The sequence below is a fragment of the Saccopteryx bilineata genome, chromosome 6 (genome assembly GCF_036850765.1).
Source record: "Saccopteryx bilineata isolate mSacBil1 chromosome 6, mSacBil1_pri_phased_curated, whole genome shotgun sequence".
NCBI classification, from domain to species: Eukaryota; Metazoa; Chordata; class Mammalia; order Chiroptera; family Emballonuridae; genus Saccopteryx; species Saccopteryx bilineata.
Genome location: NC_089495.1, coordinates 190,497,242 through 190,511,182, shown reverse-complemented (window position 1 = coordinate 190,511,182; position 13,941 = coordinate 190,497,242). Strand labels below are relative to the sequence as shown.

General features: G+C 48.8%; 1 protein-coding gene across 2 annotated transcripts in view; it reads right to left on the bottom strand.

Moving 5' to 3' along the window:
* Nucleotides 1-13,941, bottom strand: part of ATP9A (ATPase phospholipid transporting 9A (putative)) — a 120,279-nt gene that overhangs the window by 97,080 nt on the left and 9,258 nt on the right. The window contains exon 1 of one of the 2 annotated variants that reach the window (XM_066237663.1): nucleotides 7,249-7,382. The exons of the other annotated variant lie outside the window; for it this stretch is intronic. Coding sequence (XP_066093760.1) covers nucleotides 7,249-7,262 — 14 coding nt within the window. The 5' untranslated portion in view covers nucleotides 7,263-7,382. Of the gene's footprint in view, nucleotides 1-7,248; nucleotides 7,383-13,941 lie in introns of those variants that run through there. 2 annotated transcript variants of the gene reach the window in all.

Below are 13,941 nucleotides of genomic sequence, written 5' to 3'. Positions count from 1 at the left end.
GCCTCTGGATGTAGAACCTGCAAATCTCTCTTCCCCTAGTGGCTGCTGCCACACCCCGTCGGTCTCGTGTGCGGACCTCAGCCCCAACCCCTCCAAGGTCTGGAAGAAGAGGTACCCAGAGCTATGTGGTGACAGCTGTCCCCCAGTGTTATGGATTGCTACTGCTGATTCTTTTTTTTTCTTTACAGGGACAGAGAGAGAGTCAGAGAGAGGGATAGACAGACAGGAACGGAGAGAGATGAGAAGCATCAATCATCAGTTTTTTGTTGCGACACCTTAGTTGTTCATTGATTGCTTTCTCATATATGCCTTGACCTTCAGCAGACTGAGTAACCCCTTGCTCAAGCCAGTGACCTTGGGTCCAAGCTGGTGAGCTTTGCTCAAACTAGATGAGCCCGCACTCAAGCTGGCGACCTTGGGGTCTCGAACCTGGGTCCTTCTGCATCCCAGTCTGACGCTCTATCCACTGCACCACCACCTGGTCAGGCACTACTGCTGATTCTTAATACCAAACAGAGCTGTCTGTCCCTTGCCAGAACAAAGTAACTCCTATCCCACATTGTAGACAGGCTGGGAAATGGGATACATGACAGAATCCCTGCAAGGGAGAAATGAATGGAAAAGCTGAAAAAGAAGTAACAAGAGCCACTGTTTCAAAACAGCAGGCCTGTGTGGCTAGAGTTAGGAACGCTGGCTTTCAAGCCAGACGGACCTGGGTACAAATCCCAGCTCTGCTCCACACCAACGGCCAGCCTTCTCAGTCCCTGTGACCCCACTTTCCCTCTCTTAAAAAGAGAATAATAAGACCTGCCTTGCTGAATTCCTACCAGGATTAGAGATTTTACATAGAAAAGGCATAGGACGGTACCTAGCACATAACAGACATTCAATTAATAGTAGATATTGTTGTTTTTCTAGATTAAAAAAAAGTAAATAAAACAATTTTCTCACCTGTTGATAGCAACAACTATTATTCAACTAGGTTAAGATGTGAGGCCAGAACCAATGTCGTCACCCCAATAAATGCAATAAAAAATTAAAATTAGCCTGACTTGTGGTGGTGCAGTGGATAAAGCGTCGACCTGGAACACTGAGGTCGCCGGTTCGAAACCCTGGGCTTGCCCAGTCAAGGCACATATGGGAGTTGATGCTTCCTGCTCCTCCCCCTCCTCTCTCTCCCCCTTCTCTAAAATGAATAAATAAAATCTTTAAAAAAAAATTAAAATAAAAAAAAGTGATGTAAGGCTAGAAATAATTTAGTTTGCACTGCTTTCGGGGACTATTTAAATACAGAAAAACCAAAGCCGATTCTCTTATGCTCTGACTCTAAAACAAAGGTTTTAGACGCTGTGCCGTGGTTTCACACAGTCTGGCTAAAAGCAGCGGAAGAGTGTGTGGGCCGGCAACCGCGCAGCCTCCGTGCGCAGGTCCGGGCACGGTGCCAAGCAGAGCACAGCCGGGAACTAGACCATGCCAGCTGGACAAGGACAAAGGCTGGACTAAACTTTGATATGAATTGAACCACGGCACAGAATATCCGGACACTGGTCTTTGTATTGGATCTAATGAGGCCTAGGGTTGGACTTTTCTATGGTGGGACGGACAGAGATGAGATGCTGGGAACCGGGACCTGGGAGCAGCCTTCTATTTCAACTCCATTAAATCTTACCAGGACGCGCGCGCGCACACACAGGGCAAGGGAAAAGCAAATATATAGGGGGAGGTGCCAAGGCAACAATGTTTCTGGAAAAGGTAACTACCGGAACAAGGAGTTGGCTCCAAAGTACGCAATTAGAAACTTGCTGAATTGTCTGCAATGCTCCAATCTTTCCAGGAGCCAGGGTCCAGGAAGTGATAGTCTCAGTGTCAACACTGGGAAGATCCAGAAAGAATGTAAAGGAAAACGGAGAGCAATAGGAGAAAACAGTCTACAGCATTTGGGGGTGTGTGTGAATCTGTCCCCTTCCCCGGGGGACATTTGGCAATAAAGGGCTATTTGGTTGTTACAACTGCAAAGGCAGGAAAGGGAAGTACTACTGGTATCTAGTGGGTGGAGGCCAGGGATGCTGTTAAACATCCTACAATGCGCCTAGCCAGGCGGTGGCGCAGTGGATAGAGTGTTGGACTGGGATGCAGAGGACCCGGGTTCGAGACCCCGAGGTCGCCAGCTTGAGTGCAGGCTCATCTGGTTTGAGGAAAAAGCCCACCAGCTTGAACCCAAAGTCACTGGCTCCAGCAAGGGGTTACTCGGTCTGCTGAAGGCCCGTGGTCAAGGCACATATGAGAAAGCAATCAATGAACAACTAAGGTGTTGCAACGTGCAATGAGAAACTAATGATTGATGCTTCTCATCTCTCTCCGTTCCTGTCTGTCTGTCCCTGTCTATCCCTCTCTCTGACTCACTCTCTCTGTAAAAAACAAACAAACAAACAAAAAACATCCTACAATGCACAGGACATGCCCACACAGAGGATGATCCAGCCCGAGATGTTAATCACCCTGAGTCTGACAGCCTGGTCCAGAGTAGCACCCTCCCACACATCTCTGCGGTGATGGTTCTATATCTGCATTGTCAAAGCAGCCACTTAGCCACATGTGACTACTGGGTAGTCACAAAATGTAAAATGTTAATGTTATTCCATCAATTTCACTAATTCAAATAGCCACATGTATCCAGTACCTATCATATTGGACTGCAGGTCTAGAAGGATGTAACCCAAATTGTTTAAGGACAGATGCCCGGGGATGGGGGGGAGACTCTAGAAAAAGTGAAAGGGGAGACAGAAAGCAAAACTTGTACTCTTTGTTCTAAAAATTTCTAAGTGGCTAAATTGTTTTTTAAACTAGGAGAATGCAAAGTCTCGAGTCAGAATGAATGCAAAGAAGGAAACTAGTTCACTGACATCTAACCCTATCTCTGGCCATAAGATGCTCTGGCTAGAGAAGGAATGGGACTTGTACCGATGAAAAGAGTCAAAGTGGCAATTTCTCTTTAAATGGAGAGCTCAGATTTTTTTTGATTTTTTTTAATTTATTTATTCATTTTTAGAGAGGAGAGGGAGGGGGGGAGAGAGAGAGAGAGAGAGGAGAGACAGAGAGAGAGAAGTGGGGAGGAGCTGGAAACATCAACTCCCATATGTGCCTTGACCAGGCAAGCCCAGGGTTTCGAACCGGCGACCTCAGCATTTCCAGGTCGACGCTTTATCCACTGCGCCACCACAGGTCAGGTGGAGAGCTCAGATCTTCTAACCCAGCATGTCTACCTGGAGGGACAGATCCTATGCAAATACGGGAGCAACAAGAAATGCACAAGCATGCTCACAGAAGCACTGAGAGAGAGCAAACCCTGGAAGCACCCAGATGTCCATTATGGAGCGACGCCATTGTACAATGAACCAGTCGCAATAAAAGAATGAAGTCACACACTGGCAGGTCACGATGCAAGTGACAAAATGGGAGGGAAAAACAAAGCTAAAGATATGCAATTTGTTATGTTATGGGTGTTTTTTTTAAAGATTTTATTTATTGATTTTAGAAGGAGGGGGATGGAGAAGCAGGAAGCATTAACTCGTAGTACTTGCTTCTCCCATGTACCTTGACCAGGCAAGCCCAGGGTTTCGAACCGGCGACCTTAGCATTCCACCACAGGTAAGGCCATTAGGCTGTTTTAATTAACAAAGTATAAGCTAATATATGTATGCCTGGGGTAAAAATACTGGGAAATACAGGCCCTGGCCAACTAGCTCAGCGGTAGAGCGTCAGCCTGATGTGTGGAAGTCCTGGGTTCGATTCTCGGCCAAGGCACACAGGAGAAGCACCCATTTGCTTCTCTACCCCTCCCCCTCTCCTTTCTCTTTGTCTCTCTCTTCCCCTCCCGCAGCCAAGGCTCCATTAGAGCAAAGTTGGCCCGGGAGCTGAGGATGGCTCCATGGCCTCCACCTCAGGCACTAGAATGGCTCCTGTTGCAATGAAGCAACGCCCCAGATGGGCAGAACATCACCCCCTGGTCAGCTTGCTGGGTGGATCTTGGTTGGGCGCATGCGGGAGTCTGTCTCTGCCTCCCACATCTCAATTCAGAAAAATACCAAAAAAAAAAAAAAGTACTGGGAAACAAATACACATACCCCCGACGGTTATTTCTGGTCATTCTGGGAGAAGGGGCAGACGTGGATGGTAGGAGCTGTGGCCGTGCCCTACTTCTCCTCCTTACGTCTTTCCCTATTGACTCTCTCTGCCCAGCAGTGTACCACCACTCACGTCGTGTCCCACCCCCACGAGGATTCAGTAGTTACAGGCTCAAGTCCAAGCCTTTTATCCTCGCATCCCAAGTCATCTGTTATCAAGCCGCCGACTGCAGCCAAAAGCAGGTGAGCGCCAGAACCCTGGTGCCCAGTTCTCCCCTCACCGGCCAGCAGTTCCCCAACTCCCAACCCCTCTGCAGCACTCCTCCACACCGGACTTCCTGCAGCAGTCCCAGGTGAGCGCCAGAACCCTGGTGCCCAGTTCTCCCCTCGCAGGTCAGCAGTTCCCGGACTCCCAACCCCTCTGCAGCACTCCTCCACACCGGACTTCCTGCAGCAGTCCCAGATGAGCGCCAGAACCCTGGTGCTCAGTTCTCCCCTCGCAGGTCGGCAGTTCCCCGACTCCCAAGCCCTCTGCAGCACTCCTCCACACCGGACTTCCTGCAGCAGTCCCACCCCCATCTCGGTACCCTTCAAAACTCAACCCTGTGCTCTTCTCACAGAGAAGAGGAAGCAGCTCCTAACATCCCTGTACTGTACTTGTCAGTTTCTCTCTAGACAAGGACCTGCAGAAGCCTAGGAAGCAACTTACAAGAACAGACAGACAGAAATCAATCCAGGGTCTGGTGAGACGAGCATGCTGTGGGAAGGAAGTGGCCGCCCCAGCTCCTGCCAGGATATGTTCCTACACAAGCACAGCATGACAGACCATCCGATTCTTCAAGACAGAAGGAAACATAGACTCTGACGCACACACTCAGTTTTTGGCGACCAATTCAATTTTTAAATTTAATGCAAAACACCCAGTCAGGGCACATATAAGAATCAACCAATGAATGCATAAATAAATAGAACAACAAGTCTATGTTTCTTCCCCCATCCTTCTTTCTCTCTAGAATAAATGGGGGGGGGGAAGTAATGAAAAACAAAACCCACAGTGAGATATCTTTTTTTTTTTTCTGAAGCTGGAAACGGGGAAGCAGTCAGACAGACTCCCGCATGTGCCCTACCGGGATCCACCCGGCACGCCCACCAGGGGGCGATGCTCTGCCCCTCCGGGGGGTCGCTCTGTTGCATCCAGAGCCATTCTAGCACCTGAGGCAGAGGCCACAGAGCCATCCTCAGTGCCCGGGCCATCTTTGCTCCAATGGAGCCTCGCTGCGGGAGGGGAAGAGAGAGACAGAGAGGAAGAAGAGGGGGAGGGGTGGAGAAGCAAATGGGCGCTTCTCCTGTGTGCCCTGGCTGGGAATCGAACCTGGGACTCCTGCACGCCAGGCCTACGCTCTACCGCTGAGCCAACCGGCCAGGGCCATCATTTTTTTTTTAGTTAGCAGACAATGACCGAACTCAAAAAGCATAGTAACACCTGTGTTGGTCAGGGTGGGCAAACAGATACTGTCATGGCTGGAAGGGGTCTAAATCAGTATTACCTTAAGAGAGAGTAACCTGGTGATAACTTTCAAAATTATAAATGCACACTCACTATGACTTAATAAGTCTCCTTTGAGTATACCCATATGTTCTAACATGGACACAAAGATTTATGTTCAAGGCCATTCACTGTAACATTGCTAGCAATAGCAAAGTATTAGAAGTAACCTAAATGTCCATCTGTGGTACACTGGTTAAATAAAGTGTGGTATATCTACTCAATAGAATTCTATAAAGCGATTAAAATGGGGGGGAGGGGTTGAAGAAGCTTTTTACGGACTGAAATGAAACAATGCAGGATGTTATTAAGCAAAAAAAGAATTATGTTGTAGTGTATACGGTGCATTAACAATTGAATAAAAAAGGAAAGATTTATGTGTATGTCTAGATAGAAATAGAAAGAAAATAAAGAAGTACATGGGCTTTTTTGATAAATGCTTTAAAATGCTCTTAACAGGGGCACAGAGTAGCTGAATGGAGGGGCTGGCGAGGAGAAGGAGTTTGCAATGTGCACACTTCCATACATTCTAAACACTGAACTGCCGGACTCTATGCTGATCAAACTTATACATTTAGAAACACAGCAGAGAGCCGCACCCCGCCTCCCTCCCAAACAGCACGCAGCTCCCGGTCTGCAGGCTCGGATCTCTGCCGGATCTCTGCGGAGAGCTCGGGGAGTCCGAGACCAGGTGCTCCCACTCCCATCCCAGGAGGGTGTACAGAAGGCGCTCACCCACTGACTCCTGGGCCTTCCACAGGCCCCAGGTGCCTAGCACTCCCGGACTTCTGCCTTACCGCATGCATTTACAGTTTATCTAGGTCATCTGCTCCTGGGTTCTAAACAGATCTGGTGCCGCAGCACCTGGCCAGCACCAGCAGCCCACAAAATGCCAGAGGACTGGGTGGAATTAAATGGTTAAATGGAAGAATTATTCAGACACCAAAACAAGAAGCAAGAACATTTTTTCCCATTGATTTGAGGGGGGGGGGGGGAAGGAGGAGGGAGAGATAGTTGTTCCATTTAGTTGTGTACTAAGTAATACCTTATCATAGGTGCCCTGATCAGGGGCTGAACCCACCACCTCTGGTGCACTAGGTGGATGCTCATCCTCTGAGCCACCCAGCCAGGGTCGAAACAAGAACATTTTTAAATGCTCAGCATGGGCTAGGCACTGTGGTGAAGTCCTCAGTGGGAATTACTTCCCTTCAAGCAGCACTTGGGGCTGTCCTGCAGCTGGGAGGGCGGAGCAGAGCCAGCTGTGTGGCCAGGTTCTCAACCACCATGTTTGGAGACCTCATCCCACAGCAGAATATGAAAACTGTCTCTGAACCATTGACAACTACCCAAAGAAAAATCCAATGACAGGGACACAGCAAGGTACCCAGTGACAGCGCCCATGTCCACCTGGCTCCTCTCTCCAGCCCACCGTTAGCATCAACAAAGGCTAACACAGCTACTGTGCTCTCTCTCCCTGGTCCACACACTTTGGGATCTAAGCACTCCACATACAGGAACTCAGAGTCCTTAGAAATGCAGAGCACTATAATCACACCCATTTCAGAGCAGTGAACTCACTTGCCCAAGGTCATGCAGCCAGTAGGAAGTGGCAGAGTTCAAACTTGAACAGAGACAGCCTTGTTTCAATCCACGTTCTCAACCCCTCCAGATCCTCAGCAGCCAGCCCTGGCCTTGGGAGCCAACACTGTTGGTAACCCTTTTCCTTCCCAGAGTGTGGCTCCTCCCCTGTTCCCATGGAAACCTGGGCAGCAGCCAATGCCACAGTATGCTCCACCTCAGGTGTGGCTTGGGCACTGAGCCCCAGAAAGGCCACGGAAGCTGTTTCCAAGGCAGGTTGTAATGACACCCGTCCCTCTGGACACAGGCAGTGGAGGTACTGGGGGTCTAGTACAATGACAGCTCAGGTGTGGAAGGGCACACCCCAGGTAGCCTAATTGTATTGATTGATTTTAGAGGAAGAGGAAGGGAGGGAGGGAGGGAGGGAGACAGAGAGAGAGAGAGAGAGAGAGAGAGAGAGACAGGAACATCATTCTGTTCCTAGATGAGCCCTAACCAGGGGCTGAACCAGCAACCTCTGTGCTTTAGGATGATGCTCTAACCATCCAATCCCACCAGGGTGGTCTCACCTTTCCTAATATTAGTGCTGCAGTAGAATGCTATCCTGGGCTCCAACCACTGTGCTGCCAACCTCCGCCCTTTGCAGCGAAGCCAGACATTATGCTCTTGGCCCTGTTATGTACACACCACTTTATCATGAGAAACTGTATGCAGACTTTCTTTTATTCATTTCACTCACATTTGCTGAATGCTTGCAGACTCCTCAGCATAGCTTACATAACTACCAACCGTCACCATGAGGGACCAGTCAGGTTCACCCAGCACAGCTCTTCCCAATCTCGTGGGCATGCACTGGGCATAGGCAAAATTAAAACGGCAGGTGGAGGCATCGCCCACCTCCTCACCCTGGAATACAGGGTGATTCTGGGTGTCACGGGGCGTAAAAGAACAGAGCGCTCCGGAAAGCCCTTGAATGCCCGTGTGGTCCATTCAACCCAGTGAGCTGAGATGCTAGCCTATGAAAATTCTCGAAATGTAACAGAAGTTCATGCATCAAGATATCCTCTCTAGACTGAGTTCTAGTTTATAATGGCAAAAATGAACGGAAAGCACGTCACTTCATAGCCATACGATAAAAGTCCAGGCCCTGGCCGGTTGGCTCAGCGGTAGAGCGTCGGCCTGGCGTGCGGGGGACCCAGGTTCGATTCCCGGCCAGGGCACATAGGAGAAGCGCCCATTTGCTTCTCCACCCCCCCCCATCCTTCCTCTCTGTCTCTCTCTTCCCCTCCCGCAGCCAAGGCTCCATTGGAGCAAAGATGGCCCGGGCGCTGGGGATGGCTCCTTGGCCTTTGCCCCAGGCGCTAGAGTGGCTCTGGTCGCAGCAGAGCGACCCCCCGGAGGGGCAGAGCATCGCCCCCTGGTGGGCAGAGCGGCGCCCCTGGTGGGCGTGCCGGGTGGATCCCGGTCGGGCGCATGCGGGAGTCTGTCTGACTGTCTCTCCCCGTTTCCAGCTTCAGAAAAATACAAAAAATATATATATATAGACTGAAAGAAAATACCTCGGTGTTAACAACAGGAGAGAGGACTTTAGATAATTCTGGCTACCGCATCTTTACGTTTTCTATAACAGGGACATGACTCTCTTTTTAAAAAGAAATTATTACTTACATAATGGAAACAATTAAACTTGACAATAGTGCTTGACAGTCTCTGCAAGGTCTCTGAGCTGGGAGGGTCAGGTACAGCTCTGAGTGATTGGGTCCCTCTGGGGTTGTGCGGCCGGCCCTCTCTGACTTAGCGGGGCTCTTTGTCTAGCAAAGCCTGGTCCCCCGAGCTGCCAGTGCCATCATTTGACACACATCAGCCCACTGCTACTGAGGGGGATGTTCGTGATTATCTCACAAAGGTGCAGCCCCCGTTAGTGCAGCTGCCTGGAGACGTTAGACATCTTGGTGATACAGCAGCAGTTGCTGGGAGCCCATGAGGACTGAAACGGGCAGCTCCAGCCAAGCAGCAAATATGGGATCAATTTGAGATCTGTAGCCCTGGCCTCTGACAAGCTGCTTCTGTGGCTAATTCCTTAAAGCAACAGGCTAAGTATTCCAATGAGAAGACGGGGGGGGGGGGGGGGGGGGGGGGCTGCTTTCCTCTTCTTTCTGTGCGAAAGCTGTTTCATTGCTTTTCCTCCCTCTGGCTACAATAGTCAGCACACACCCGCACTGACAGCCCATCGTGTGTCCTCCACATCACACACCCCTGGTGAATTAGGAACACAGAGTCCCTTGGAGATATTTTTTTAAAAAATAATTTACTGATTGATTTTAGAGAGAGAAGGGAGAGAAACATTGACTTGTTGTTCCACCTGTTCTTGTATTCATTGATTGACTCTCCTATGTGCCCTGACTGGGGATCAAACCTGCGACCTTGAAGAGTCAGGAGAATGCTGTAACCAACCGGGCAACTGGCCAGTTGTTCCCTTGGGAATCATTCCCCCCCCCTTGGGACTATGAGGACAACGCCCTAACCAACCAAGCTATCCAGCCAGGGCAAGGCTCCTATCCTTCATAATTCACATGACAAATACTAATTAAGCACCTACTATGTGCCAATGTCCCTGCTGAGCACTGGAGCATGCGGAGACAGAGGAGGGTGATGCTTTCACAGAGCTAGCAAAATAATAATAATAAACAGGAATACGTCACTGGGTGGGAGGCAGCTCCTTCAGAGTGGGGGGTCTGGGAAGGCCTGTCTGAAGAAGAGACAAGTGAGCTGAGACCTGGGAGCCAAGAAGGCATCAGCTGAAGAGCTGTGTGGCCCTGGGCTGGTTGGTTATTCACTCCTCCTAAGCCTCGGCTCATGGAAATAGGAAGGGTGTGGATGTCATAAGACACCCACTTAAACATCCTAGGGCAGTGGTACTGGTGTGGGTGTCATAAGACACCCACTTAAACATCCCAGGGCAGTGGTATTGGTGTGGGTGTCATAAGACACCCACTTAAACATCCTAGGGCAGTGGTACTGGTGTGGGTGTCATAAGACACCCACTTAAACATCCCAGGGCAGCGGTACTGGTGTGGGTGTCATAAGACACCCACTTAAACATCCCAGGGCAGTGGTACTGGTGTGGGTGTCATAAGACACCCACTTAAACATCCCAGGGCAGCGGTACTGGCACCTATGAAAGCAACAGAGTGAAAATTCTAGGATGCGTCAGGAGATGGAAGGTCCCTGCACACAGGGGTTACTGTCTGGAGCTTACTGCTCTCTCCAACGTTAAAACTGTGCAGGGACAGAGGAAGGACTCAGCAAATATTTATGGAGCGAGCAGTGAGCCTCTGAAAGGTCTAAGACTCTGGTGTTCTGCAGTGTGACAAGTACAGAGGTCTGGTGAGTGTTGTTCTGCAGATGGAGCTCATCCCATCCCAAACAGGTGACTTCTCAGGTCTGGGCGGTGGAGGGCGGGGGGTCGGTGCCCCACTTTGTGTGTCTTTGGGGTGACTGCCTTGGAGGGCCAGTGTTCAGAATGAACAAACTATTTAAACGGTGAAAAAAGGAATCCACTTGTGAAAATACAGGGCTGGGGTTAATTAAATTAGCAAAGTCAAGTCAAAGAAATATTCTGTTGCCATTTAAAGTAGGATTTACAGCTCTGGCCCGGTAGCTCAGTTGGTTACAGTATCATCCCAATGCACCAAGGTTGCTAATTCAATCCTCAATCAATGTTTTTCATGTGTCTCTTTCTCTTTCTCTCTCTTTCATCAATAAATAAAATTTTAAAATCACACACCAAAAAAAAATCAGGCAAAAGGCATCTACCTCTGCTGTTAGCTGTCTGGGCATAGGTTATAGGTTATGGTGGGGAGAAAGGGAGGAGGGGAAGAGAGGGGATGGGGGAGGGGGGAGGGAAGGAGGCTTCTGAGTAATAGCCTGTTTCTTCAGCTGCTACTGGTTACATTTGTTGCTCACTTTATGAAAATTCACTGAGTTGTGCATGTATGATCTGTGCCCTTTAATGAGTGTGAATGTATATGTATATATGATACATGTGCATAATCTTTTTAAATCAGCTTATCTAGGGAATAAAACTCACCAGGTGGGACAAGTAGTCTTATCTGTTTACTAGCTGGTCCTTTGATTTACCTGGACATAGTTGCCATTCCTTGTATGAGAGCCTCTAATTGCCTTTAATGTGGAGAGTAGAAAAACAAGGAGAGAAGATTTGGGGAGGGGAATGAAGTTCTCCAATTGTAAATTTTATTTAGACTTTTATGGAGACCGACTGTATAAATGCTAAAAGGTAGTCAGATTCAAATGATCCCCTTTTACAGGGTGAGGACAAGCATTTTAGAAATAGGTGCTCTGCACTTTCTCCCCCATTAGCACGAATGTGTCTCACACTGAGAGGGTAAGAAAGAAAATACGGATCAATATGTAACTCTGAGAACAGATACCATGTTTCTGAAGAATGTAGAGTTACTGGGATGTTTTGAAGTGTCCAGAGTTTTCCTCAGTCATATCATTTCTGCTAATAATCAGCCTTCACGAGGAACAACAGACCTCACACATCCCTCCAAATCACAGAAGCTTCCTGTTGGGCAGATAAAATGTCTTATGCTCACTTTGTTAAAGATGGCGCTGCCCACGTGGAGGCCATTGCCCAGGTGATATTAATGTGTGTCTCTGTGGGCTGTGGGCAGGCAGAATCCTTGTAGCCTGGGGCTTGGTTTTGGGACTAAGCCTTTCCCACCCTTTTTGATGTGGGGTGGTACAATCCCATCATGCCCCAGATGAGTGACTTTGTATTAGAGACTTCCCTATTTTGTATATTGGATTAAAGGTTATGAAGCTACACTATAAAATGGGGGCAGAACGAGAGCTTAGTCTCTTGGTTCCTGAGATTATCATTAGAGGAGAGAGCAGAAAGAGGCCATGTGGCCAGGAGAAGCAGCCAAGATGGCAGAGTGCTGAGAGAGAAGCCAGTTTGGGCAGAGTTTGTGCAGGGAAAAGGAAGGAGATGGGGAACAGAGGTGAATAAGTCTGGTGAGCTAGAAACCTTTGATTCTAGGAAACTCAGATAAGTCAGTAGCTTTGTGAGCACTGAATGTGAGTGGGTTTTGGAGCCCAGTGTGTGTTTTTTACTTGCCCGCCGGGTGCAAGCTAGAATTAAAGATGGTGGCCCACCAGTTTTTGGCTCCGTTGTTTCTTTACCGACTGTTCGAATCCAATGCGAACCTGCAGGGGCCAGGCTGCTGTAGTGGTGGCCCTGGCCATGGCTTCTGGCTTTACACTTCCAAACGCCCCCATTCCTTTCCCCTCGACAAAAATCGCCTGCTCTAAATGACCAGTGTAGAAAACCTAACATAGGAAAGGGCATCAAGACAGGTGGCAAAATGCAATCTGCTGCCTAAATTCCAATTAAAATGAGTCTTTTTCAAAACTGAAATGAGTCCTTGTCATTCTAAAGCAAAGTCCTTGTCATCCTAAAGGGGGGGAAAAAACCCTTCTGTCTCCTAGTTCTGTCATCTGCAAAGTAGGGTTGTCAAGTGGACTCAATGCGATGATCCACATAAAACTCTCTGCTTGGCCGCCTAATAAGCAGGAAACAACAGTTAGCAATGATTACAGTGCCCATCAAATGAACCCAGCACAACCCAGGTGAGCGACAAGAACTAACAACCACCATACAAAGCACAACCTGGGAATGTGACTACTGTCAACTCATTAAGCAAAAGGAAACATCTGGAGACGGTGTCTAGTGGCTCCATCGACCCTGCAGAGCACATGGTAAGTGCTTTAGGTTTCCTGGGGGGGGGGGGGGGGCTGCAGTTCACATGACTTTGCAACATGCTTATAGAGAGCTCTCATCTCAAGATCTCAAGACTGAACTGTCTATAAAGAAAACTGCGGAAGAACTCATCAACATCAGTTTGAAATAAAAGTTTACTAGCTTACTGATAATCCCAAGAGAGACCACACCTGCCCAAACAGCCATAAATGAGACTCCAGGGTAAAACAGCACAAACTGGGAGGCTCAAGAGCACGGAAATTTATTTCCTCCACTTTCCGGATCAAGGCATGGGCGGCCTCGTGTCTTTCGGAGGCCTCTCCCCTTGGCTTGCAGATGGCCGCCTCGCACTGTGGCCTCACGTGGTCTTTCCCTCACCCTGGTGCCTCGCTGTGTGTCTTAACCTCCTCTTTTTACAAGGATACTCGTAAGACTGAATTGGGACTCATCCTCACAGCCTCATTGTAACTTCATCTCTTCCTCAAAGGCTCTATCTCCAACTACAGTCTCATTCTGAGGTGTTGGGGGGGCAGGATTTCAACATATGAATTTGGAGGAGGGGTACAAGTTAGCTCATAACACTTCCCAAGTGGTCTGTTCCACCAGCTCAAGGCCTCCTTAGTTATTAAATCAGAAAGCTGACCTCATAGCTAAGAACAATAGTCCAAACATGAATTTCTTGCCCAACAGGTTTCTCTATTCTTTTTTAAGACAGGATGAGTCAGACAGTAAGGAAGGTGACCACTCAGTGCATATTTACTCCGTCAACCGAGTGGTTCCGAACAGAACAGCCGAGATCCTATGTGCTCTCACTTCCCGCCCCGCCCCCTCCCCATGCCCCCCTCCCCCATCCAGGGGACACCTGGGAGTGTCGGGAGATATGTGTGGTTGTCACAACAAGACGGAGG